Here is a 27,210-nt window from a genome sequence, read left to right on the forward strand (position 1 = left end):
CTCCTTGTGGGCTGGGCTCCAGGTGTCTCTTGCTCATGTCTTTGGGGTGGTGTTTCTCTGAAGAAGCCTGCCATTTCAAGGAAGAGGAGGATGCCACTCCTGTGTCTGGGGGAACAGCTAAGCCAGGAGGGGTCCAGCTCACGGTGCCTAGAGGTGAGGTCAGTACCTGGTGCTCACTGAATTCTTTAGAGATCAATGTTCAGCTTTGGGACTGAGTCCCTGTTACATGTTGGTGGAAGAGCTGTTTGGGACCATGGAGCTCTGTTTAAAGGGCTGTGGTTTGGTGAGAAGGGTGAGTGCTTTTTAAGTAAGTGCTTAAATGGAAGCATCTGGGTTCAGGCGTGCCTAAGAAGGCTGCTGCAGGAGCGGTGACATGTGACAGGAGCTGGGCTTTAAATGGAAGGGCCAGAAAACCAAAGGACTCATTCCTATGGGTTCGGCAGAGCTGGGCTCCAGCACAAGTATTCTTAGGGATCTTTTGGAACTCGCCCAACAGGGAGTGGCTGGGAATGCCCAGTGCACGCAGCTCACTAATCTGGTACAGCGGGAAGAAGACACTAAGCAAGAAATATTGCATTTGTCCCCTGTCGCCAGCCGGCACCGCCAGCCTGCACCTAGGCTTAGGGCCTTCAGTGATTCGGACTTATCTTGGTACCCACTGGGCTCAGCTTAACTGGCTCACTAATCAGAACAGCTTGATCGGGGATGTTTAGGTGGGAATGAGAAGCCTTATGTGTGAAAAACATTTCTGAAGCCAAAAGCTTTAATTGAATGCTTGTTATTAGGAGTTACTGATACCGCGATTAGACGGGGACAAGTTAAGTGTGCTTGTTCACCTTAAGTAGCATCCTTTTATTTTCTCCTGTGCAGTTTTTCTTAGGCTGTTTAAGCTTCTATTCATTGACAAAAGAAATCGTCTCCACCTCTTCACTTTTATTAGACTCAGATATTCATGAAAGGCGGTCACCAGCCCTGACAGCTGCTTTCTCAGCAATCTGGTCCCTCTGCTCTGACTCCCCTTCGTAGTGACAGGGTGTCTCTGTGTCTGTCTCCTCTATCCTGATGGGAAGTTAGTGCCCGTCACCTTGTCCTTCGGTCCTGATGCAGTGTTGGTGTCTATAGGCCCTGCCGTGGCCCTGAGGCCAGGTGTGCTGTTTCTCTGCACTGTTAGGCCCGTCCCCGTGGGATCAAAGACCTCAGGGCTGGACAGGACCTCAGTCAGGCCTCGGGGTCCGTGCAGACTTGCAGACTCGCCTGCCACCCCTAGGAGCCTCTCAGCTTCCAGTTAAGACCAGTGGCCTTTATTTCTTCCATTTTCTCCCTTCTGGAATGGGAATGTCTATCCTGTCCCTGTCCTGATGTACTTTGGAAGCAGATAACTTGTTTCACTGGTCCACAGACGGAGAGGAATTTTGCCCCTGGTCAGCCTCCAGCTGTCTCCCCCATCCAACAAATGTGAGCTGACGACTTGCTCTGTGCCAGGTCCTGGGCGCAGCTCTGGGCTCGGAGACATGGCCCTGCCCACGAGGAGCTACCACTCAGATAAAGGATCCCACACTTGTAGTGGCCCATGCTCTAGAGAGCTCTGTGAGGGAGTCTGTCATGAGCGTGGAGAAGGGGACCGAGTCCGGGCAGTCACTTCTATCTGGGGGAAGGAGAGGATCCCTGGAATCATGATGTTGGAATTGGGCCTTGAAAGAGGAGAGGGAATGGAGCCGGTGGCATGGGGGTCGTGGCCTAAAACATTGCATCCTAAGGGAGCCTTAGAGTAAAAGTAGTATGGTAAAAATAGCTTGGCTGTTGTGTCTAATGGTTGGTGCTCAGGGTGGGGCCAGGTATGGAACTGTAACTGCCGTGGTTGTGAACTTGCAGCCAGTTATGTGCAAAGGACTTCCACGTGCATTATCTCATGGAATGTCCACAACCGCACAACATGTATATTTTCACCCACATTTTATAACTAGGGAAATGAAGCTCAGTGATGTTAAGGAACTTGTCCAAGGGTATAGCCTGTGATGGGAAGAACATGGATCCAAACGGAAGCCTGGCTAGAGAGCGCACGCTCTTGACTGTCTCTTGACTGTCTCTCAGGTCCTTAACTTCCTCCTGGTGGTTTCCGGGGTGATAGGAAGCAGGTGGGAACTTGTACAAGCACTGGGGTGCTATGGCTAGGTTTGAGAAATAGACCCATGCTCCCGGCAGCAGTGCAGAGGATGGGGGTGAGGAGGTGGGGGCAAGGCTGCAGGCAGGAAGAGCTGCCAGGAAGCCGTTGCAGCCGTTCTGATGGGAGATGATGTGGCCTGAAGCTGGGCAGGTGAAGATGAGGGGACAGACCTGAGAGGGGGTGAAGAAGGAGACTTTACTGGCCATGGTGACCAACTAGATGTGGGTGAGAGAAGGGAAGGCCAGGGATGACCCCCAGGTTTCTGGCTTGGCGACTGTGGTGGCATCACTGAGGCGAGATGGGGAGCAGTTTGGGGAAGAGCATCTATTGGGGCCCCCTGAAAGTGAGGGCATGGAGAGGGAGGGGGGTGTCGGGTTGTAGGAAGGGGGATGGGCCACCTGCCGCTCCTCCTCCTCCAAGCCCCCACTATCTCCCAGGCTTTAGCTTCTCACTGTTTTATTTTACCAGTAATTAAAAGTTTCTTTGGGGCTTATAGAAGGGGGGATGCTCTCGGGGGCCCAGACCCATGGAAGGCTTGCAGAGAAGATGGCTGTGCACAGCTGCTCTCACCCTTTTCGTGCAAGGTCAAAGAGACGGGGAGATCACATTTAGGTGAGCAGGGTCAAGCATGGTGTTGGGCTGAATCCTGCAGGCCTACAAGGCCTGTGCTTGCCCAGCTTCAAGACCAAAGAAATAACCCAAAGTTAACAGCAGAGACATCGGTGGTTTAATGGATGGGGGAGCTCACATGTCTGAAGCAAGGTCCCGGAGCAACATCCCACCATGTGCAGCAGACGGCGGGCAGGACACGGTGGCAGTCTTCGATCCTTGGGGAAGGGGAGATTGCCAGTTATGGGGGAAATTGACATCAGATGGGCTCATCAGCTACCAGGGAAACCAGTAGAGGGGCACGCCCCTCACCACCCCTTTGGCAAGCTGTCATTAGCTGGGGCCTGGGGCAAGTATGTAGGAACGTCAGTCATGTGCATAAGATATGGGTAAAGCAGGCACTGGTTGGGCAGGGGATGTACAGAGAACAAGAGAACAGACATCTTGAGTGGCCTAACCATACACATGGTTTTCTGGAAGAATTGGCTCCAAGAGAAGGTGGGAAGTTAGTAGGGAAAGCCTCTGGCATGGGCATAAAAGCAGGAAAGCCACTGGTTCAGGCAGTTCACACCTAGAATCTGTCCCCTGATGATAAGACATTTGGTTGGGATGGAGCAGAGGTTTGCCAAGGGATATGATGAGAGTTAGAGTTGCAGCTGAGAAGATTGAGTGGGCGTGGTAAGAAGCATAATTCACCAGCCCCGGCTGGTGGTGAGCCCCCGAGACTCATGACCAAGCAGAAGAGTGCTTGTCTGGGAGCTGCGTTTGCATTCCGTCAGTGGCTCAACTTCGGTCAGTCTCAGAATCACCTGGCACTCTTCTCCTTAGATGAGCCTGGGCCTCTTGCTCCATTGGCTCTCCAGGTGATTCTGACAAACTCCAAGACTGGAGGAGCACTGAGTAGGTGAGCCCATCGTGCAGGCGAGTGAAGAGGCTGCCTGAGGCGGGGCAACCAGTCAGGGGGAGGTAAGGCAGGGGCAGGTGAGGCTGTGAAGCAGGTGAGCTCACCTCCAGTGAGCCTTTGGGGAGAAGATGGCCTCTGGTCTGACTCGGTAGCACTCGGCGCCCCTGATTTTGTCCTCTACCCTGCACCCTTCATTTGGTTTCTAGGGTGCCCCTGTCTCAGTTCTCCTCCTCAGCCTGTCTCGTTGGTTCTCCTCCCTGACTGCACGTTGGAGTGTTTCAAAGAGTCCTCGGGCCTCTTTTTTTTTTTTTTTGGTCTTACACTACTTAACTTACTTCACGCAGTTGTTTTAAATACCACCTTTATGCAAACGGCTCCCAGATTATCTCCAGCCCAGATTTCTCTCTGAATATCAGACTTGAATTTCCAAATGCCTGCTCAGCATATCTCTCTAGGTATCCGCGGGCATCTTAAACTGAATATTTCTAAAACCAACCTCCTGATTTTATCCATCCCTCCCTTACCCCCCGACCCCCACCCCCCGACTGTTGCTCCTGCAGTTCTCCCCGCTCTCCCAGGGGCTCAGGGCAAAAGCCTTATAATCATGTTTCACCCGTCTCTCTCATGCCCACGCCCAATCTATCAGTAGAGCTTACTGGCTTCGCCCTCAACATATACTGAGGATTAGAACATCTACCATAATCATTGTGGTCCAAGCTGCCTTTATCTCTTGCCTGGTTTTCTTGTGTTCACTGCTGCACCACCCCACCTTCCCCACCCCCAGTCCAAGCAGCAGCCAAAATGATCCTTTTAAAAGATAAGTTAGACCCTCCTGTGCTCAAAACCCTCCACGGGGTTCCTGTCTCAGAAGAAATTTGGAAGGGAGGAAGAACAGTGCCCATCCTCAGGCACGTTGCTTAATCTGTTTGCTTGCCTGTAAAGGGAGAGAATAATTCCTAAGTGGCACGAGGGGATTAAGTGAGATAATGTTGGATAAACTCTTAGCAGGTAGCTAACAGACACCTGCCCAATAATACGGTAGCTGCGAGGAGAAAGGAATGCACGTTAATCAAATCTCGACTCTGTGCCAGGCACACCACACATTTTATCGCTTTTAATCTTTTTGATTGTTTTTATATTTATCACTACTATATATCTGCACAATTTAAAGGCTCAAATAATTGTATATGATTTGTTAAAGCAGTCGTCTCCCCATCTACCCACCCCCATTGCTCTTCCTCAGGTGCAGCCACTTCAAACTCTTTTAGTATTTTTATCCATATGACTGGGAAAATGCTTGTTCTGCTACTTTATTACTTTTTTTCAGTTGTCATTATCTAGTGACTTCTGAGTTCCCACCCTAGAAGATGAGGAATCAGCTCTCTCCAATCTTGTTCCCACCACTCACGAGGACTTTTCCATCTCCCCATCCTGCCAGTGCAATTTCTGTTAAATCCACATGTTTGTGGTGTTTTATTGTAAGGACTAAGATTATTTTTACTTTTTGGTTTCCTCAGAGTTCTTTTGTCATTTGCTTGGTTTGCTATTTTCTTATCATGGAATTAAACAAATTCTTCACCAACTGTATAAATCTCTTAAGACGTTCAGAGGCATCCGGTGTTCTGTTAATTTCATATTACTAAAGAAATCTCTCCCAGAGCCTTTGGAAACCCTCCAACATGGACCAACTGCCCTTTTCTGCTTGCTGCATAGCTGTCGCCCCAGCATCACCCTTATGTCTCTTAACCCATTCTCCATGGGTTTATGTCTTTCAAAATAAATTCCTCTTGTTTCAGTAGCTAAAGTAGATGTTTGACTTCAATCTCCTGTATTTATCTGAGCTCTACCTCTTGTTTACTTTTGCCCATAATGAGATTGGTTTTATACTGATTTTACAGATGAGACAGTTGAGGCTCAGAGAGATTAATCTCTTTAAAGACCCACAGCCATTATGCAGCAGAGCCAGGTTTTAACTCAAGACAGTCTGGCTATAAACCCTATGTTCTTACTTGTCCTTTTAAAAGAAAGTTAATATTGATCGATATCGGATGTGATTGAGAATGTAGGCACTGCCATCAATTTTCTTTGTATGTCTTCCTCATCTTTATTATTGTTTTTTTAATGCTGAAAATGGCTTCTTGCTCTACTATCCCAAAGAAGTAAGTTTCCTATATCCTTTTAAGAGGCCATCTCCTCAGCTTAGGGATAAAAACAGGTATTCCTTTAAATAACCATTTGAAGAATGAGCCCCTGTGGTTTATGGGTGACCAGTAAATTGTGGGGAAGAGTCTTCGGTTTGTTGTGATGTGGTGATACTTCTTTACCACCTGTTGACCATTTGGGGCCAGGAGAGGTCTGAGGTGAGTCTGAGTTTGGTGGTGGTGGGTTCTTGGCTGAGGGCTCCTTCCCCAGGTCTTGCTTTCTATGCAGGAATGCGGGCGCCCTTCTGGCTGCAGCTGTGAGGAGTTGGGCTGCAGCCCCGGCAGGAGACCCTGGAGGGTACCAGGGATTCTAGATCTGTTCCTGATTCCTTCCTCCATCCAGGACAGTCTGAGCCTGCCCAAAACACTTGCATCCCTAACCACTTTTAGTGAGAGAAAAGTGATTTATAAAATGGAATGGAGGCTTGCATTTCAGCATGGGTGGGACAAGTTAAGATTTACTTGCCCAAGACTTATCTTAGTCAGCCATTCCTGCCTCCTTCTGATTCTCCGTTGCTGAGCATGGGGGTAGTTAATACCGTATCTAAGTTACTGCCTTAGAGTCCACCAGGTGATGGGTGGCTAATTGTGGTTCACTTTCTAAACTTCACCTAACCGTGCCTCCTATTCAAGTTCAAAGTGCCAAACCAGCCTCTGTATGGCGCAGATCATGTGACCCTGACACCTCTCACAGACACTGTCCTTCTAAAACGTGGCTGTTCCTTCTTCGCTGGCTGGTCTCACAGCTGCAGGGTTGTTTCCTCCCTGGCTGGTAGCAAAGAGGAGGGTCAAGCCCTGTATTAGGGGAGCCCAGCATCAGGTACCATCACAGGTGGGCAGATGATAGCCTCTAGAGAGGCCTGTGGGGGAGGGGAAGGATGCATGAGGAATGGACCACACCTTTCCTTTCCTTAAACACCATTCCCTACCTTATCTTTGCAGCTCGGAGTGAGCCAGTTTCTTGGTATGAGAAGGCTGCCTGCTCGTCAGGGTCCAATGCAGGGCTGTGTTAATAGTCCAAGTGTCCAGAGAGAATGAAAACCCGCTCTCGGCCAATACAACAACTGTCACTGGACTGAGCATGTTAAGAGCACCGCGTCCTCCTCTGCCTGCTCCTCTCCTTCCTGGGCTGGTGGGGCGCAGGGCACACTCTCAGCTCCTCTGCTGTCCAGCCCGGGTGGCCGCCGCAGCTCCCCTCTCATGGGTGAAGACCTTGGTTTCACCTCCATTCCCCACCACCTGCTTAGAGGCTGCCCTGCCTTTCACACGCCCCTTTGGAGTTTGCCCTGGATCCTGCTCTCTTTCCCAGCCCTTGGGTTACTGCCTCTTCCAGACGTGCCCCCCCAGCCTCTTCACCTTACTTCTCTGTGGGGGGCCTCCTCGCACGCAGCTTCTGGTGCTTTGTGCACTTAAGCCTCACATCCCAGATGAACCTAGGCTCCCAAGGGAGGTGCTGTGTCTCTGTGGGGATGAACAGATACACTGAGTGCAGCCGCATCACACATTTGCCTCTGGGACCCCCAGTTCCTTGAAAGCAGGGATTGATTGTCCTGGGGTGCGTTACTGATGGGGAGCTCTAACCTTGTGAGGGAAGGAAATGGCTGTAGCTGCCAGAGTGGGAATGGTTGGTGAATGGAATCGTGGCTTCCTTATTCCAGAGTGTCCGTGTTCACAGATGGGCCTGGAGGCCTAGCTCCTATGGCATGTTTGGCCTTTCAGCAGTCCCCCTTGTACCCACACCACTGACCCCTCATAGCCGCTCTGCATCAGAGGCTGGCAGAGCCCGTTCTCCCTGCATCCTGCCATCATCTCAGACCCAGAACTGAGCTCATCAGCCACGCAAAGCAGGTTCTGGCTCCCGAGCGCTCCCAATCTTACTGGCCCAGGTCCTGGGCCAGAAAGATGATACACCTTTGACTCATATTTCATTTCTCACCAGCTCCTATGGATCCACCCAACTTGCTATCTGCCAAGTACAAACTCATCCTCGGGCAGAGAGCCCATGGGTCATCTTTTTTTTTTTTTTTTTTTCTTTTTTCTGTACGTGGGCCTCTCACTGTTGTGGCCTCTCCCGTTGCGGAGCACAGGCTCCGGACGTGCAGGCCCAGCGGCCATGGCTCACGGGCCCAGCCGCTCCACGGCATGTGGGATCCTCCAGGACCAGGGCCCGAACCCGTGTCCCCTGCATCGGCAGGCAGGCGGACTCTCAACCGCTGCGCCACCAGGGAAGCCCCCATGGGTCATCTTTTATGGCCCTTCTGTTGCAGGGGGACCTAGCTGGGCCCTCTGGGCTCAGCACCTTCTGACTGCCCTCTTACCTTTCACCCAGGTACTAAGGCCCCCAGTGGAGCCAGTCTGCTGAAATATGAGATCTTTCTTTTTAAAAATCTCTATCAAGTTTACATCTGAGGCCACTTGAGTTGCCAAGCATGGGCATCCAGATCCCTGAAGCCGTGGGTGTAATTCCCAGGCTCCTCTCATTAACTGCCCTTATCACACGTAAGTGAATTCCGCGGAGGGTTTTGACTCATGGTGAGCAGCTGGATGTTCCTGTCTAATTTCGTCAACCATTCTGACATTTGCCAACTACATCCTGTCTTTACATGTTTTCCTGCCTTTCATGCACTGCCCCCTCTGCCTGGAATCGCCCTTGTCTACTGAGAAAGTTCCTACCCATCCTTTAAGGCCCAGGGAAACTGCGTACCTGCCTCTATCAGCATACCTCATGCTGTGTCATAATTATTTGTTCATACTTCTGTCTTCTCCACTAGACTGCATGGTCCATGGGAGCAGGGATTAGGCCTGATTTATCCATTTTTCCTCCAGTGCCCAGCACAACAGGGTTCAGGCCATGTTGGCCACATGGATCCATCTTTTATTCACAAGTATTTACTCATAAACTCCCTTGTGCCGGTCACTCTGCTACGCACTGGGCACATAGGGGTGAGCAAGGCATACAGGGTCCTCCTGCCTTCATGGAGAGGGTTAGCAAGCCCAGTTAGCAAGGAAATGTAGATGGATGAGATTCTTTGGAACCGCTGTGCTGTCAAGGGGCTGCTTTAGATGCAGGCGTGCAAGGAAGGCGTCTCTGAGAAGAGACTTCAGAGCTGAGGCCTGAAGGCTGAGGACTGATCAGCCGTCCAGAGAGCTGGGGAAGTGAGCTCAGGACAGAGGGACAGCAGATGCACACTTGCAGAGGAGGAAAGGGGGCTTGGAGTCCTGGGGGAGCGGACAGGGACGGAGGCTGCCGAAGCATGGGGATCGAGGGGGAGGGCCGTGTGGGGTTGGCCTGGCTGGATCCTGCCCAGCTGCTTCCGTTAGGTCACAGTATGGACTTTGGATTTTTTTTGCTGGGAGCGGTTGGGAAGTCCTCAGCGGGTAGGACATGTTTCAGGCTTTTAATACCCCTTACGGCCGCGCAGATGTGAACGTGCTGAATCTTGCCCCACTTCTGCCGCCTCCCCTTTTCCTGCTGCCCCTTCTCCACCCACACTCCCCTCCCCGGCTTGCTTCTATTCAGACCCTGAGACCTGCACCCGCACTTGCTCTGTAGCTATCTGGGCTGCTCCTTTTTGCAGCCCTGCCTGGTTCCTGCCGCAGCTCTGAGGTGCCAGTGAGGTTCCACCTGCTCTGAAGCTCCTTTTCTCACTCCCCTGAGCTGATAGCCCCATGGTTCTTGCGCTGCTGAGGCTCAGTGCCCACTTCTGACCATTTCTTGGCCTTTGCACCTGTGAGTCACGGCCCTCCCCTTCCACACGCATAGTTGCTTATCTTTCTTTGTGTGCTTATCTCCTCCAAAGGACCAGCCTCTTGGACTTATTTGGGTTCTCCCTCCCTGAACCTATCCCAGTTTAGTTTAAAGTCCCTCATCCGGTGAGCTATCCTGGCACAAATACATCCTGAGATTAAAAAAAAAAAAAAAAAAAAAAAAAAAAAAGGCTGAAGTTTATTGAGCCCTTACTACATGCAAGACATGCATTTTCAATGAAATATTAATTACTCCTTTAACCATGACATCAACCCTGTGAGTTAGGTGCTGTTATCATCCCTATTTTACAGATGAGGATACTGAGGTTTGGAGATCACACAATAGATGGCAGAGCTGGCTTTGAACCCAGGGTATTTAACTGCTACCTGGTGCCGTCCAGTGTGGTTCTTTGTGGTCCTGACATTCTTATCCACACCATCTCCAAAGCCACTTTCCAGTGGTTGCTCACTTTCCTCTCTTCACTCCAAAGGTCTAACTTCATGGGGAACATGAGCAGCAGAAGCCCCCGTTCCCTGACCTGTGCCACCCTTGGGTCTAGGAGCTCTGCCTCTTTCCTCCGTAGCACTTAGGCCTATTGGGCACACCTGCCTCCAGTTCACAGACGTGAGCTAAGTCTCTTCTTAGGATTACAACTGCTGTCGTGTAAGTCTCTCCCTGCCACTCAGGAAGGGGGTGGGAAGCAAGAAAAATGAGAAGAGGCTCTAAGCAGACAGTTTAGCTTAAAGACCTTTCTAAGAGGCAGAGCTGTCTGGAGAATGGAACCAGTTGCAACCTCTACCATTAGAAGGGAGACTCAGCATTAGGGGAGTGGCTAGACTGTATTTTTGGAGAAATTCTCCAGCCCTGAGAAGGTGGGATTATGTACCTTGAATGGTGCTGGGTGGAGTAGAACTAAAATGGTAAGAGACAGTGCTCCTGGTTCCAGGGACAGTACTCTCCCCACCACAGTGCGCCTGCAGCCTTCCTAGATGGGGCCCGTTGGCCCACTTGAGAAGTGAAAGTGGCAGTTGAGGCCTCTCAGCCTGGGTCACACCAGCCCAAGGAGAGCATTGCAGGTGTGAGACAAATGCAGGTATAAGACCGCCAATGCCGGCTGCGACCCACGGCTGCAGGGCACATCGCGGCTTTCCCCAAGGCTCCTCCTAGGGGAGCCTTGAGCCTTCCCCAGGGGTGGCTGGAGCTTCTGGAGCCGTGACTGTAATGATGGTAGGAGTGGCAATCGCTGTCTCGCTGCTGCAGGTCACTCTGGAGAGCCCTAGTGGCTTTTCATGACACAAGCACATGCTGAAGATTCATGGATGAAGAACACTCGTGCCTGGAAGGCGAAGCCACGGAGATGGCAGAAACCACACGTGGGCTACCAAGATTCCTATGAGAGTGCGGTTGTGATGGTGGAATTGAGAGGGCTTGGCGGTCTTGGGTACATAATGTGGAACTCGAATTTTTCCTTTGTTCTGTATTTGAATTTTTCAGCGAGAAGGAGGAGACTAAGCAGGGAAAAGGCCTCATGGCTTCTGATGCGAGTCACGTGCTGGAAGCTGCCCTGGAGCAGATGGACGGGATCATTGCAGGTATGGTCAGGAGGGGTCCTGGCAACCCAAAGCTCATCCTCCGCACTGAGAAACCGTTTACTCTCATTGGACTTTTCCTTTGGATGCAGAGAGAAGGCCCCTGCTGGATTTCTTTTATTCTACGGTGTGTGCCATCTCTTTTTTAACAGTGCAAACTTGGACTCTGATATCTGGTGTGAGCCTAGGGCTCTGTTGAGAGTACGGATGCGCCATCTATCAGCATGTGTATAACTGTATCGCAGTTTGGGTCCTGGCTGCAACAGGTGCAGTGAGATTGGTTTTATTGTAAAGTTTTCAGAGCACATCACAGAGCTTGAGTTACACTCAAGCTGACACTTGCAATCTCACAGACTTTGCCCCGAGCACTGTGTCAGCCCCCTTTCCCAGCTGGCCTCCAGTTTGTTTGAGAGTCAGGAAGCAGTTTTGCGTTGATTCACCTAATCACCTGAAGAATGTTCTGTATGTTTTTTTATCCATCGTAACTGTTTGGCTTCATGTTTGCCTTAGCCAGTTAGGATTATTCTCTAGAAGAGATCCAGCAAAACTGGTTAATTGGAAAGGACTGCCAGTGGGCTGTTTGGGCTGATTAACTCCTTGATGGGGGCAACTGAAGCCCATACTGGTTAGAATAAGCAGTTGTCATTGTTGGAAATCTTTCCCCGCAGGCCCCAGGCCTTCTTTCTATCCTTACCTGATACAGGTCAGTGGCCTTATTTGTTGACTGGGTGTGTTTCTTTGGGACTTTGCTCCTCATTGTATGGAGCTAGGGCTCCATACATAGGGAAGAAGGTTTGGGCTGAGTGTGGCTAGAGCCCAGGGCATGCACAGAGCACCAGGCATTGCCCCCTTGCCTTTCCTTCCATCCTGCAGATACACCTGACGCACTGAAGGCTCTGGGTGTTTGCACCTGGGATGGAGGACGTGTTCTAGATGTCATCTGTCAGGCTCTTAATTTCTCAGTGGACAGAAGGGTCCTTGGGAGGCCGTGACTAACATCCCACTTTCCAGAGGCTCCAGAGGTTGGGATGTCCTGCTCTAGATCAGGGTCCCTGAAGCCCTACTGAGAGGAAATGGCCAAGAGCATGGGTTTCCTAGCAGTCCTTTCAGGGAGTCGCATCTGGAAGCTTCTGGGGCCTCCTGTGCATTGAGATCAGAGCCACAGTATCAGACTCTGAGACCATCTCAGGCTGTCAGCACTGCTGAGCCCCCAGCCAAGGGGCAAGGAAGAGACTCTGAGAGGCCCTGGAGTGAGCAGAGCTCTTGGATGGCTAAGATGGGTAAATGGGACACCGCCTAAAGAAGGTAGCCTTGTGTGAGGTCAGTTCCTCCTCCTGCCTCCTTATTTCCCCACACAGGCATTCCTGAAATGACAAAGTCTCTGGCAAAATCCCCTCTGTCTCTGGGAGAGGACTACATGTCTGGATCCTCGGGGCCTTGCCTTGGTTGGGGCTCTGCCGTGGGTGTGGAGGGCGGACCCTGGTGTGGGTCGTGTGGAACCCTTCCTTCTTCCCTTCCAGTACTACATGCTCCCTCCTTCTCCCATTTCCTTAGGCCTCCACCCTGGCAGGCTTCTTCTGGAAGGGTTCCCCGGAATTCTCTGGAACAGACATGAGAGTTTTGCAGAGAGGTGGTCTAAGATGTTCCAAGGCATTCTTTGTGGGTTAGTCGGGGGAGCATCTGTAGCCAGACTGCTTGGTTCAAATCCTAGCTCTGCATCAAGTTACCTGCATGAACCATGCCTCCGTTTCCTCATATTAAAATGGGAATAATAATAGAACCCACCTAAGAAGGTTGCTGTGCTTATACATGTAAGGTGCTTAAAACACAGCTTGGCATATAGTAAGCACTATAAAATATTAGCTCTTGATAAATTAATGAGGGACAAAAAACCTTTACCATGCTGACTCTTCTCTAGGGACACAGCGGAGTTCTCATTTATTCAGGCCCTAATTTCACCCATTTGTGTTTTGTAGTTTTCATTGTCTAACTAAGGCTTGTGCATGCCTCCTAGACTTGCCTGGGGTCTCCAAGATTAATGCATGGTCTCTGAGCAGTCTCTGCTCTGCTCTTGCCCCCTTGTAGCCTGTCTTCCACAGAGCAGCAAAATAATCAAATTATATCACTCTCCCCACAACTCTTCAATGGCTTCCCATCTCAGGATAAAAATCTGAAGTCCTGGGCTTCCCTGGTGGCGCAGTGGTTGAGAATCTGCCTGCTAATGCAGGGGACACGGGTTCGAGCCCTGGTCTGGGAGGATCCCACATGCCGCGGAGCAACTAGACCTGTGAGCCACAACTACTGAGCCTGCGCGTCTGGAGCCTGTGCTCCGCAACAAGAGAGGCCGCGATAGTGAGAGGCCCGTGCACCGCGATGAAGGGTGGCCCCCACTTGCCGCAACTAAAGAAAGCCCTCGTACAGAAACGAAGACGCAACACAGCAAAAATAAATAAATTAATTAATAAACTCCTACCCCAACATCTAAAAAAAAAAAAAATCTGAAGTCCCCGTCATAACGAGCAACACTCTATATGATTTGACTTTTGACTGCCTTTATGGCTGCACACCCTACACTTTCCATCTGGCTTGTCTCACTTTAGCACTGGTTGTCTCAGGGCCTTTGTGCTTGCTGTCCCCTCTGCTGGAATGTTCTCCTCCAAGTACACTCAGGTCAGATCTGTACTGAAATATCACCATGTCTGAGGTCTTCCCTGACACTCTCTAATATAGCATCCCCACATCAGCCCCATCCTTTTATCCTTTTTTTATTTCTTTATAGCACATATCACCATCTGACCCATTACGTTCATATTCGTCTCTTTTTTTATTATGTGCCTCATGCATCAGAATGTAAGCTCTATGATGACAGAGGCTTTGTTGCTGCATCTTCAGTGCAACACAGAATAGAGGTTTAATAGATATTTGTCACGTGTATTTTATTTACTTTTGTGAATAAGCTCCCCTTTTCATTGATTAGGAGGCAGTTATTGGTTTCTGTGCCTATACTTTATCTGGCTGCATGCTGAACTTCATTGATTATTTTCTCTACCTGTACCTTTGTTTGGCTGATTCTTTTGGAATAATAAATCACTAATTTTCTTGAAGAGTCAGTGGTTGGTACCTCCTGTGAGCCATCTCTTATGTAGTAATTGGCTCACACAGACGTTTGACAGGAGCTATTTGACAGATAATGCAACACTGAGGTTATTAGCGAGTGTCTGGAGGGCATATGTTCTATGCCATGTGCAATAAAAAGAATGATAATGATTGAATGCTTTTGTGTGGGATACTTTTCCTCAAGATTATTAAAACCATCCTCATTTTCAAGTTGGCTGGGCCAAATTGGGCCACAGAGCTTAGGGATTTTTTGTAATTAATTAATGTAGACTGCAGAGTTAGATAGGCTGTGGGGATTTGAATCCCAGCTCAGCCACTTACTACTAGCTGTGGAATCTGTGGGCGAATCGCTTAATCCCTCTCTGAGCCTCAGTTTCCTCATATATAAAACAGTGGCAATAACAGTACCCATCTCATATTATTGGGAGGATTAAATTAAGGCAAAGAAGGCACTTAGCACAATGCCTGGCACTTAGCAAGTGCTCAGCTGGTCGAGGTTACCCTCGGTTTTGTTGATATTAGTACTGACATTATTTTCGCTGCCCAAGCTCTAGTGCTGGTAAATGACAGAACTAAGATTTGAGTCCAGGGCCATCTGAGCCTCTTCTGGGCTCCATTCATTCCCGGGTTGGTTTTATGGTGAAGTGTAGCCAAGCCCTGGGGTTCTGTGGGGCCATCTACAGAAGAGAGTTAACTGGGTGGAGGGTCCAGTCCTGTTCTTGCCCATCCCCACACCCACCCCCGCCCCCACCCCGTCTCTTGACCACAATGGCTTTGCTCTCTTCTCTTACACATTCAACTTCCAAGTGAGGGCTCCTTTGCTTAAGGGTGGAGCAGCTGAAAGAAAGTTTGAAGATTGTGGCACCAAATCATGATACACAGATCCTACAGAAGTGACGTTTTTGTGTTAACATTAAAATCGTCCTTTTTAAATTTCTATTCTCTCATTCATTTGAAGTCGAAGGATGTCAAGTAACACCACCAACACTTTCAACACTCAGTTGCTTTTGCATCTGTTAAAGTACTCAAGCAAGTGCCCGAGGACTGTATTCTCTCACTTTATGAAAACACAATTACACTTATTTCAGTGGAAGAAATTTTTATGGGCTTCCTGCATGCCCGAAATAGCAAGCACTTATGCAGAAACAACAGGGATTCCTACTAAAATAGACACAATTCCTTGAATAATGATTATTAATAATCATAACATAACACTATCTAACAAGGACTTTCCCTTTATTAATTACTCTATAGTATGATAGGCTACTCTTCACTTTCCAAAACTCTTTCCAAAAAGAGTTTCCAAAAGAGTATACTTAGGACATGTGATACCGATGTTGATGTAATTAGGCCTTTAATGCAAAAAAGGTGCCCCTTTCCTCCAATGAATGTAAACAGTGCAAATAGTGCAAGAGATTATCACTCGTAGAAGCAACCAGGCCAGGAACACTTAGAGGACATCCCGATACACAAGTGCCAAGTACACCCCTGCAGGGCCACACATGGTGACCCTCATCATCTCAAGGCATTCATCCACTCTGGAGGTGTGAGAGAAGGAAATGCCTTCTAAGCAGAAGTAGGAAATGAAGCAGAAATGTGAAGTGAAACTCCTTGCTAAGATGGATTCTTGAAACCTGAATAAGTGTATCCAGGGTGTGACTGTACTTAATTAGAACCCAAGAATTTTATAGCAGAAAGTTGGGAAGAAGTGACTGTTAAAAAACCCAGGACTCTTGTCAAAATGATTTGTTTCTAATACAAAAGACCATTGTTGTAAGTTCCAGTATGATGTTAACCTTTGATCTGGTCTTCTTCCTGATTAGTCCCTGTGATTCAGCCTACAAATAACACCATAATTGAATTACACCGTTGATGATCGAAATTGGACACTATACTGCTTAATTAACAGCCCTCTGGATAGCCCAGAGCATAAGCTAATTTTGCATAGGGCTTCAGCTGTGGGCTAATGGGGGTCAGCGGCTGCATCTGTAATAGGACCAGAGGACCCCTGGTCAGGACCCAGGGGACCACTTACTCCTCTTCGCTGGGGCAGGAGGTTACTCGTGCGGTTATCTATGAGCTATACGCATTGATGAGGAATAGTTAGGAGGAATGTGTTTTATAACAGTTAAACAAAGTTGCTCTGTCCTGGCCTTTCTGCCAACTCTGATTAGTGTCTGCTTTTTTTTTTTTTTTTTAAAGACTGTTTGAGGGCAGAGAAAGTTCTGATCAAGACTGTGATTATTCACTTTGGCCCATGAATGATTTCAGCTGTGGTGTTAAAGGCTGGTGATTGAGTCCAAGCTCTGAACATTTCGTTGGTCTTGTTGTACCCTCTCCGAGGCCGATCAGCAGAGTGGTCATCGGTAACAAAGCCACCTGTTTCCCAGTCAGGACTCAGGTTGAGAGTCCTCTGCTATGAAATTGACCTGAGGAGAGTCAGAGTGGAATTTTAGAGGTCTCTAGTGGGCTGAGATGTCAAAGACTGCCCTTTGTGTAAAGAGGTCAAAATGGCCCACAGTGGGGCTGCGAGCCCTATTCAACAGCCATCATTCTGTTTTCTTCCCTTGCTGGCAGAGCCCTCTCACTCCTTTATGGCTCTGTAGCCTCATTTTCTAATCTCTGAAAGAGTGTGAGTAAAGTTGGAATTATCATTTGTTCCTTAAATACAACTTAAATACAACTACAACTTGCTTATAGTTGTAAGTATAGGAACTGACCTGTAAAACCATCTGGACCTTGTATTTTCTCATTGGAAGATTGTCTTTTTGTAATGGTTAGGGATAGTCAGGTTTTAATTTTTTCTCTATTGAATTTTGGCACATTATATTTTTCTAGATATTTGTGTATTTTACCAATGTTTTCCATTTTGTTAGCATATGGTTGCTTATTGTATTTTATCTTTTTAAGCTCTGCTGCTTGTTATATCTGTTTTTTAATCCTAGTATTGCTTATTTGTGCCTTCTCTCTCTTTTTTTTTTTTTTTTTTTTTGCGGTACGCGGGCCTCGCACTGTTGTGGCCTCTCCCGCTGCGGAGCACAGGCTCCGGACGCGCAGGCTCAGCGGCCATGGCTCACGGGCCCAGCCGCTCCGCGGCATGTGGGATCTTCCCGGACTGGGGCACAAACCCGTGTCCCCTGCATCGGCAGGCGGACTCTCAACCACTCCACCACCAGGGAAGCCCTCTCTTTATTTTTTGATCAATCTCGCCAGAGACTTTATTTTTTTACTACTTTTTTCAAAGAATTGACTTGTTTTTGCTGATCAGTCATCGTAGTAGGTATATTATTTATTCTGTAAATAGTTAAATGTGTGTATGTATCAGCCCAGGTTCTTCAGAGAAACAAAACCAATAGGGTGTGTGTGTGTGTGTGTGTGTGTGTGTGTGTGTGTGTGTGTGTGTGTGTATAGAGAGAGACACATAGACAGAGCAAGAGACAGAGAGAGAGAGAGAGAGATTCATTTTAAGGAATTGGCTCACATGAATGTGGAAGCTGGCAAGTACGAAAATCTGCAGGATAAGCCAGCAGCCTGGGGCGCCAGCAAAGAGCCAGTGCTGCAGTTCAAATCTGAAAGCCATCTGTTGGAAGATCCCCACTTCTTCTAGAGCAGGGATCCCCAACCCCCGGAAACCCCTGTTAGGAACCAGGCCGCAAAGCAGGAGGTAAGCAGTGAGCGAGCAAAGCTTCATCTGCTGCTCCCCCTGGCTCGCATTACTGCCTGAACACCCGCCCCCACTTCTGCCACCACTGGTCTGTAGAAAAATTGTCTTCCACAAAACCGACCCCTGGTGCCACAAAGGTTGGAGACCACTGTTCTAGAGAGGTCAGTCTTTTTCTATTAAGCTCTTCCACTGATTGGGTGAGGCCCACCCACACTATGGAGGTCAGTCTGCTTTGGTCAAACTCTACTGATTTAAATGTTAATCTCATCAAAAAAATACCTTCACAGAAACGTGTAGAATAAAGTTGACTAAATATCTGAGTACCACGGCCTAGCCAAGTTGACACATACAATTAACCATCACAGTATATATAGATATATAGGCATTATGTATCTATGCTTAATATATATACATATTTAACTTCTTTGAATATCTGTTCTTTATTGTTTATCATTTTCTGCTCTACTTACTTGAATGTATCTGTTCAACTTAACAAATCAACCAATAATATATAACAATATGTATTTAAAATTGATTGCTGACTTAATTCTGTTGTGGTTAAAGCGTTTTCTCATACTTACTCTTTGGAATTTATTGATACTTGCTTTGTAGCCTTGACAAGAACATTGCCAGTTTTCATTAATGTTCTATGTGTGCTTGCAAGGTGTGTGCATTTTCCAGTTATTACGTGCCATGTTCTACAATTGTCCATTACATCCAACTTATTTGAATCTTCTCTACCAGTACCGTTGGGTTTTTTTTGTTTTTTGTTTTTTGTTTTTGGTCTGCTTGATCTTACCAGTTTCTGAGAAATACGTATTAAAATTACTCTGCTAGATGGTGTATTTTATCCCCTATACTTGTGGATATTTTGCCTTCTATTTTGAAGGTGTTTTAAATTTTTTTATTTATTTATTTTTAAAAATTGAAGTATAGTTGATTTACAATGTTGTGTTGTTTCTGGTATACAGCAAAGTGATTCATATATATATATATATATATATATATATATTCTTTTCCATTATAGGTTATTACAAGATACTGAATATAGTTCCCTGTGCTATACAGTAGGTCCTTGCTGTTTATCTGTTTTATATATAGTAGTGTGTATCTGTTAATCCCAAACTCCTAATTTATCTTTCCCCACAGCTTTCCCCTTTGGTAACCATAAATTTGTTTTTGATGTCTGTGAGTCAGTTTCTGTTTTGTAAATAAGTTTATTTATATCATTATTTTAGATTCCACATATAAGTGATATCATATGGTATTTGTCTTTCTCTTTCCGGCTTGCTTCACTTAGTATGATAATCTCCAGGTCCATCCATGTTGCTGCAAATGGCATTACTTCATTCTTTTTAATGGCTGAGTAATATTCCATTGTGTGTGTATGTGTATATATTTCATATCTTCTTTATCCATTCATCTATTGATGGATACTTAGGTTGCTTCCATGTCTTGGTTATTGTAAATAGTGCTGCTGTGAACATTGGGGTGCCTGTATCTTTTTGAGTTACAGTTTTCATCTTTTCCAGATGTATGCCCAGTTATGGGATTGCTCGACCATACAGTAACTCTACTTTTAGTTCCTTAAGGAACCTCCATACTGCTCTCCATAGTGGCTGCCCCAATTTACATTCCCACCACAGTGTAGGAGGGTTCTCTTTTCTCCATACCCTCTCCAGCATTTATTATTTGTAGGCTTTTTGGTGATGGCCATTCTGACTGTTGTGAGATGACACCTCATGTAATTTTGATTTGCATTTCTCTAATAATTATTGGTGATATTGAGCATCTTTTCTTGTGCCTGTTTGCCATCTGTATGTCTTCCTTGGAGAAATGTATAGGTCTTTTGCCTTTTTTTAATTGGGTTGTTTGGTTTTTTGTTATTGAGTTGTGTGAGCTGTTTGTATATTTTGGAAATTAATCCATTGTCGGTAGCATCATTTACAAATATTTTCTCCCATTCCATAGGTTGTCTTTTCATTTTGTTTATGGTTTCCTTTGCTGTGTGAAAAGCTTACAAGTTTGATTAGGTCCCATTTGTTTATCAACTATTTTATTTTTTGATTTCTACTTGTCCCACTCTTTCTGTACTTCCCTTACCCCTTTTTAATGTTTGAAAACATCAAATTGTTTATGTGTGTGCTTATTCCAGAATCAAGGCCAAGTTTCCTTCTGTGGGGTGATTTTTTTCTAGTTGGTAGACTGAGGATATTGCCCTTTTGCATCCTGGCTTTATGCAGAGGTCTTCCATCTGACCTCTCCCTTTGCTCAGGCCCTAAGCTTTGTCTCCTCAAGTGGCCCATTCAAGCTGAGGTGTTAAGCCACCAGGGAATTGGCCTACAGGACAAACACCAGCTCACATGCTCTCTCTCTCCTGAGCTACTGAGCTCTGAAAATTTCTTTCAGTTCAGTTGTTTTAAAAAGTGTATGTGGGGGGCCTCCCTGGTGGCGCAGTGGTTAAGAGTCCGCCTGCCGATGCAGGGGATACGGGTTCGTGCCCCGGTCTGGGAGGATCCCATATGCCGCGGAGCGGCTGGGCCTGTGAGCCATGGCCGCTGGGCCTGCGCATCCGGAGCCTGTGCTCCGCAACGGGAGAGGCCACAACAGTGAGAGGCCCGCATACAGCAAAAAGAAAAAAAAAAAAAAAAAGTGTATGTGGGGCTTCCCTGGTGGCGCAGTGGTTGAGAGTCCGCCTGCCGATGCAGGGGACATGGGTTCGTGCCCCAGTCTGGGAAGATCCCACATGCCGCGGAGCAGCTGGGCCCGTGAGCCATGGCCGCTGAGCCTGTGCGTCCGGAGCCTGTGCTCCGCAACGGGAGAGGCCACAGCAGTGAGAGGCCCGCATACCGAAAAAAAAAAAAAAAAAAAAAGTGTATGTATGTGTGTTTTTAAATTTTGGGTGTCCTTTGGGATTTTTCTGAGCACAACTAGTCTGTTACCACCTGCCCTGTTGCAGCTATAATGCAGTTACCTTCCTTGGCTCATGGCCCCTTCCTCCATCTTCAAAGCCAGCAATGTCAGGGCAAGTCCTCATGTCACGTCTCTCTGACACATTCTTCTGCCTCCCTTTTATGATTTAAGAGCTCATGTGATTAAAACTCCAGGATAATATCTCCATCTCATGATTCTTAATCACATCTGTAAAGTACCTTTTGCCATATTAGGTAACAAACACATTCATAGTTTCCAGGGATTAGGATGTCGACATCTTTGGGAGGGTCATTATTCTGTCTACCACAAAGATCAATAAATAACATCGCTTACAACACTGTAAATCAACTATACTTCAATAAAATATTTAAAAAGAATAACGGCCCATTATTCCCCTCCTAGTTTGGTGCCAGTCAAGGAACAGACAAAGGAGTCAGACAGAAAGAGATCAAAATATCAGCTTTATCATGAGTTTTACTGATTAGGAAAGTTAGCTTCACCTGAAGCCACAGTCAGGAAGGACCTTGTATCCACTCATCCTACACACATACCCCAAATTGAACTCAATCCCAGGCTACAGATTTCCACCTTCTGGGGCAGAGCTTGTCTCAGAAAAAGCTTCCTCAGAAGCTAATGCTTGCATACGGGGACAGGCAGCGCCAGAGAGAATTCCATCTTTTAGTGCTCACATCAGAAGAGGCCTTCCGCCGTTGAGGAAAAATTGAGTAAGGGGAGGCAGGTAGAAACCACTTTCCCCTCCCACAGAAATATGGAGACTGGAATAGTACCCATAATAGCGATTCTTGATTTTTGTCGAGACTTTGTGTGTGACCTAGTCTGTAGTCAGTTTTGAAAAAATGCTTTATATGTGCTTGAATACAGTGTGCCATCTCTAGTTGTTTGGGGTATAGTTCTTTATGTGCCTTTTGCTGTTTTGATAATCACCACTTTATTTTTTAATTTTCTTTTTGGGTCTGCTTGACCTGTCATTTCCCAAAGGAGAGGGTCTTTTTTACACACTATGGGATTTAGTTTTGTAAATTTGTGTTTAGGATTTGATATGTGAGTTCATCAGTGAGAAGACTTGTAATTTGCCTTTGTAGTACTCAGAACTTCTAAATTGTTCAGTTCCAGGGGCACCTTTCACACTCTGGTCTACAAGTTGTACTGGCAGGCTCTCCTTATCGAGACAGCTGGGAGCAGTCCATCCTTTTCTCTACTGAACACCAGTTAGATTAGAAATATTCACTGCCTGAATGTTGGCTAGAGCTAACTTGTAAAAGCATTTGGCCTGGTATTTTCTCTGTGGAAAAATATTAAATTATGGCTCAATTATTTATAGGTCTATTCAGTGATTTTTTATTTGTTTTTTATCATTTTATCCAGTGATTGTGTGTGTGTTTGTATGACTGGTTTTAATATTTTGATCAAAAATACCTACTCCAATGCATGAAGTCCTGAGTTTTATTTTTTGAACACATTAAATTTCACTCATTCAGTGTCATAATTTTTTGTATGTCTCTCTCAATAACATCAAAGAACTGGATTACTTTTTCTCCATTATTCATATTTTTGCGTTTAAATAGGTGTTTAGTGCAAAATGGATGACTAATAAGAAAAATAAATAAATAAAAAATAAACCTAAATAAGTAAATAAATAGGTGTTTAGTGCATTTATAATTATTATAGTTACTAGTATATAGGTATCTGTGTACTTATTTCTCTGTTTTATGCTGTTGTTTCTTTTTAACTTTTTTTTTTACTTGTTTTTGGTTTTGCCTTGCTGGCTTCTGTTATATTGATCAAGTTGTTTTTAAATCTCTTTTAAGAAGTTAAACATCTATTTCTACAATTTTTTTTTTTGCGGTACGCGGGCCTCTCACTGTTGTGGCCTCTCCCGTTGCGGAGCACAGGCTCCGGACGCGCAGGCTCAGCGGCCATGGCTCACGGGCCCAGCCGCTCCGCGGCATGTGGGATCTTCCCGGACCAGGGCACGAACCCGTGTCCCCTGCATTGGCAGGCGGACTCTCAACCACTGCGCCACCAGGGAAGCCCTCATCCTTGCATTTTTTTAATGCTCAAAAAAATGCTTACGTTTTTAACATGCGTCCTTAACACAAAGGCTAAAGATAAGTATCTTTATAGAATAATAATTCTGTCTTCCTCTTCAGTAATACCTGACTCTTAGAATGCTTTAATTCCCATCACTGCCCCATCTTCCACATTATTTTAGTTTTGTGTTCTGGTGTCATCTTGATTTATAGACCCCAAAATATTGTGCTATTTATTTATTTATTTATTTATTATTCATTGAACATTTATTTTTATCGGATATCATAATGCATTATTTTACCTAATCCGTGAAACTTGTGAAAGATGAACAGTATTGCCACCCCCCTTTAAAAAATTTATTTATTTGTTTGTTTGTTTGTTTGTTTTTGCCTGCGTTGGGTCTTTGATGCTGCGTGCCAGCTTTCTCTAGGTGTGGCCAGCAGGGGCTACTCTTCACTGTGGTGCACGGACTTCGGGCTTCTCATTGCAGTGGCTTCTCTTGTTGTGGAGCACAGGCTCTAGGCGTGCGGGCTTCAGAAGTTGTGGCTCGTGGGCTCTAGAGCACAGGCTCAGTAGTTATGGTGCACAGGCTTAGCTGCTCCGCGGCATGTGGGATCTTCCCGGACCAGGGATTGAACCCATGTCCCCTGCACTGGCAGGTGGATTCTTAACCACTGTGCCACCAGGGAAGCCCCGCCACCCTCTTTTTACAGACAGAAAATTGAAGCATAGAGAACTTAACTAGAAAGCATAATTAGGAAAAAATACAAGATCCATCAGATCTCAAAATCTAAGTTCTTTCATCATCCCATATTATATAAACTAGTCTTAGCTCTCAAAGGAAGGTGTTGAAACAAAGACCTTAGGTCTAAGTAGTCGTTAGAGAATGTACAGGACATATGGTCCAATGGTCTCCATTCTGGGTCTTCATTGGAGGTGTCTGACGGTGCCCATGAGGCTGCAGATCTGTGTCTTGAGGGTGAAGCTGCAGCTGCTCTGGGATTCAAAGGCTCTGCCTGGGTAACAACTTGCTATAAATATTCTTGTCTCATGCATTTTGTCATACTGTGTATCCCTGAAGAGCTTCAAGAAGAAATAGAAAATAGTCCTGGAGACCAGAAAGTCTGAGATCAAGGTGCCAACAGGGTTGATTTCTGGTGCGACCTCCCTTCCCAGCTTGTGGGCTATCTTCTTCTAACTGTGTTCTCACATGGCCTTTCTTCTGCTGGTTTTGGAAGAGTTGCAGAGAGGCAGGAGGTGGCTGCAGCTGACCCTGGGAAACAGACCCTGGCTGCAGCCACTCTTGGGTGCTCCCCGAACCCCCCCGTATGTGTTTTTCATCCCACTCCTTTTTGGTTGGTGCAGCTTTTCCTGCTTCATGAAGTAGATCCTTTAAAATCGCTTCAGGAATAGCCTGCCAGTAATAAATTGCACGAGTCATTACGTGAAAAATGTCCTTATTTTAGTCTTAATCTTGGTTGTTTATCTTGTACAGGTTATAGGTTGGTAGCTACCTGTAGATATTATTTTGTGGTCATCGGGAGTTTGCTGATGAGAAGTCTGTTGACAGTCTGTCTTTTATCTCTGGTTGCTTTTAAATTTCCTCTATCCTTGGCGTTCTTCAGTTTCACTGCGTTGTTTCTAGGATGGGTTTGTTTTGATGTATCATTTTTGGGACTCAGTGTGTGTCTTTTAAACTGAGAAGACTCAAGATTTTATTTGTGACAAATCCATAGCCATTTTCTCTTTGTTGCTCCTGCTTCACTCTATATACTTCCTTCCACTTTCCATTCCAGTAATTTTCTTATCTGTTATTTAACCTGTGCACTTAATTTCTCACTTGAATAATTGCATTCTTCGTTTTGGTTTCCACGTGGTTCTTTTTCAAATTGTCCTGTTCTTTTCTCGTTCCTTCTTATTCTTTCATTAAAGTTTCTATTTCTCTCATTTTTTTCCTTCAATTATGTAAAACATATTATATATGTCCAAATAGATTCCCAAATAGACAAGTACTCATAATATTAATTTATTGATTAAGTTACTTGTATATTTATAAGCGTTATGTAAAATAATTATGGATTTCTTATCTCACTGGCACTTTTTTTTTTTTTTTTTTTTTTTTTTTTTTGCGGTACGCAGGCCTCTCACTGTTGTGGTCTCTCCCATTGCGGAGCACAGGCTCCGGGCGCAGGCTCAGCAGCCATGGCTCACAGTCCCAGCCGCTCTGCGGCATGTGGGATCTTCCCGGACCGGGGCACGAACCCGTGGACTCTCAACCACTGCGCCACCAGGGAAGCCACTGGCACATTTTTAACAATAATTTTATTCAACCGTTTTACATTTATCTCCAACATACTGTGTTTATCATTATGAGAGCTGCTTGTTGAATAATTTTAGCATCCCAGAACAGTTGAAGAGCATGTGGGGCTGTTGATAAAATGTAGAGGTGGGGTCTGAGAGTCTGCATTTCCACCAAGCTCCCAGGTAATGCTAGTGCAGCTGACATGCACAGCACTTTTGATGTGCAGAGTTTTAGAGCAGCGGTCCCCAACCTTTTTGGCACCAGGGATCGGTTTCGTGGAAGACAGTTTTTCCACAGACCCGCGGTGTGGGGGTGGGCTGGTTCAGGCAGTAATGCGAGCGATGGGGAGCGACAGGGAGCGATGGGGAGCGGCAGAAGAAGCTTCGCTCGCTCACCCGCCACTCACCTCCTGCTGTGCAGCCCGGGTCCTAACAGGCCACAGACCCGTACTGGTCTGCGGCCTGGGGGTTCAGGACCCCCATTTTCGGGCCCATCATCTTCACTTTTCAGTTGTTGTAAGTACAGCACTTTAAAAATTCACATATGATGCTCTCAATAGATATTTCACCTTATGCCAGAGAACCCCCATCTGCATGATAAAGGATCTTTTTTTTTAACATCCACAAATAAAATATTTATTTTTCAACAAATGGTGTTGGAACAATTGAATAGCCATAGTTTAAAAAAAAAGAAAAAAGAAACTTGACCTAATCCTCATACTTCGTACAAAATTAACTCTGGATCAATCATAAATCAAAATGCAAAATATGAAGCTACAAAACATTTAGAATAAAGCATAGGAGAAAGTCTCTGTGACCTTGAGTAATACAAACAAATGTATATTAGAGGTAAACAATAATGAGTTTATTACAGTTTGGATGTGCAGGGTAAGGTAATAAAATAAAATACTTGCCAAGGAAGAAGGGAAAGCTTCACAGTGGGTAGTGGTCAGTGGAGGAGAAGCAAGTGGAGGGTCCCTTTGGGAGGGCCTTTTTTTTTCTTGCGCCATTTTTCATCAAGTGTTTATTAGCCTTTGGGGGTTTCGTGATAATCTTAATTCAAATTTCATTGCATAATAAAGCAACAGGGACATCCTGCTCTCAGCATGACAGCCAAGGGAGGAGCTCTGCAGATCCACTCAAATGTGAAGCTGGAGAAAATGAGTTTTTAAAAAATGCAAATAGCCATTCTCTGGAAATGATCCTGAGCCATTTCATTGAAGAAACATTTATTCCATAGAATCTATCAGAACTTGGTAAGAACTATGCGCGTCTGTGGCCTTTGAACCAAGGTGTATGCCCTCCCTCCCCACTCTGGCTCAACAGGGCAGAAGCCCACCCCAGGCTGGGGGAGCCACACACACAGGGACCCCTGCTCCTGGCATCCAGCTGCTGGGCTGTCTTCCCGGGAGGGCAGCATGTCAGCGTTTCTCATCCTGCCCCCCAGACATCTGTGTTTGGGGCTAATCACTGAGTGAATGTGGCTGAGAGGTGGGGGGTCCCTTCTCCGGCTCAGACCACCTCGTGGGACCAGACTGCACATTGGGCTCAGAGCACTGAGGATGCTGGTTCCCTGTTACCCTTGCTGTGGCTTGTGGCAGGTGGAGTGGTCCATGCAGTAAAAGATCATTTTTTAGAAGTTTATCTTATCTGTATATATTTCTGAATTGTTCAACATATATACTTTGTGTAAGTGAAGACAGGCTAAGTTATGCTGCAGTAACAAACAGTCCCAAAATGTCAGCAGCTTGAAACAGCTCATACAGGTTCCCCCTGGGTCTACTTAGAGCTCTGGTCCACGTCATCGTCCCTTTGGAACACGGGCTGATTCAGTCCCCACCGTTGCCAGAGATCAGAGCAAGTGAAAGAGATATGAGGAATTGTGCTCTGGTGCCTAAAGACTTTCTCCCAGAAGCGACACATATCA

General features: G+C 46.3%; 1 protein-coding gene across 10 annotated transcripts in view; it reads left to right on the plus strand.

Annotated features, from left to right (window-relative positions):
• Positions 1-27,210, plus strand: part of LOC132493189 (synaptotagmin-9) — a 391,713-nt gene that overhangs the window by 256,014 nt on the left and 108,489 nt on the right. For all 10 annotated transcript variants that reach the window (XM_060103488.1, XM_060103490.1, XM_060103489.1 and 7 more), the window contains one exon: positions 11,121-11,218. In XM_060103488.1, the coding sequence (XP_059959471.1) occupies positions 11,121-11,218 (98 nt within the window). The remainder of the gene's footprint in view (positions 1-11,120; positions 11,219-27,210) is intronic.

Source organism: Mesoplodon densirostris, chromosome 7, assembly GCF_025265405.1.
Source record: "Mesoplodon densirostris isolate mMesDen1 chromosome 7, mMesDen1 primary haplotype, whole genome shotgun sequence".
Taxonomy (NCBI): domain Eukaryota; kingdom Metazoa; phylum Chordata; class Mammalia; order Artiodactyla; family Ziphiidae; genus Mesoplodon; species Mesoplodon densirostris.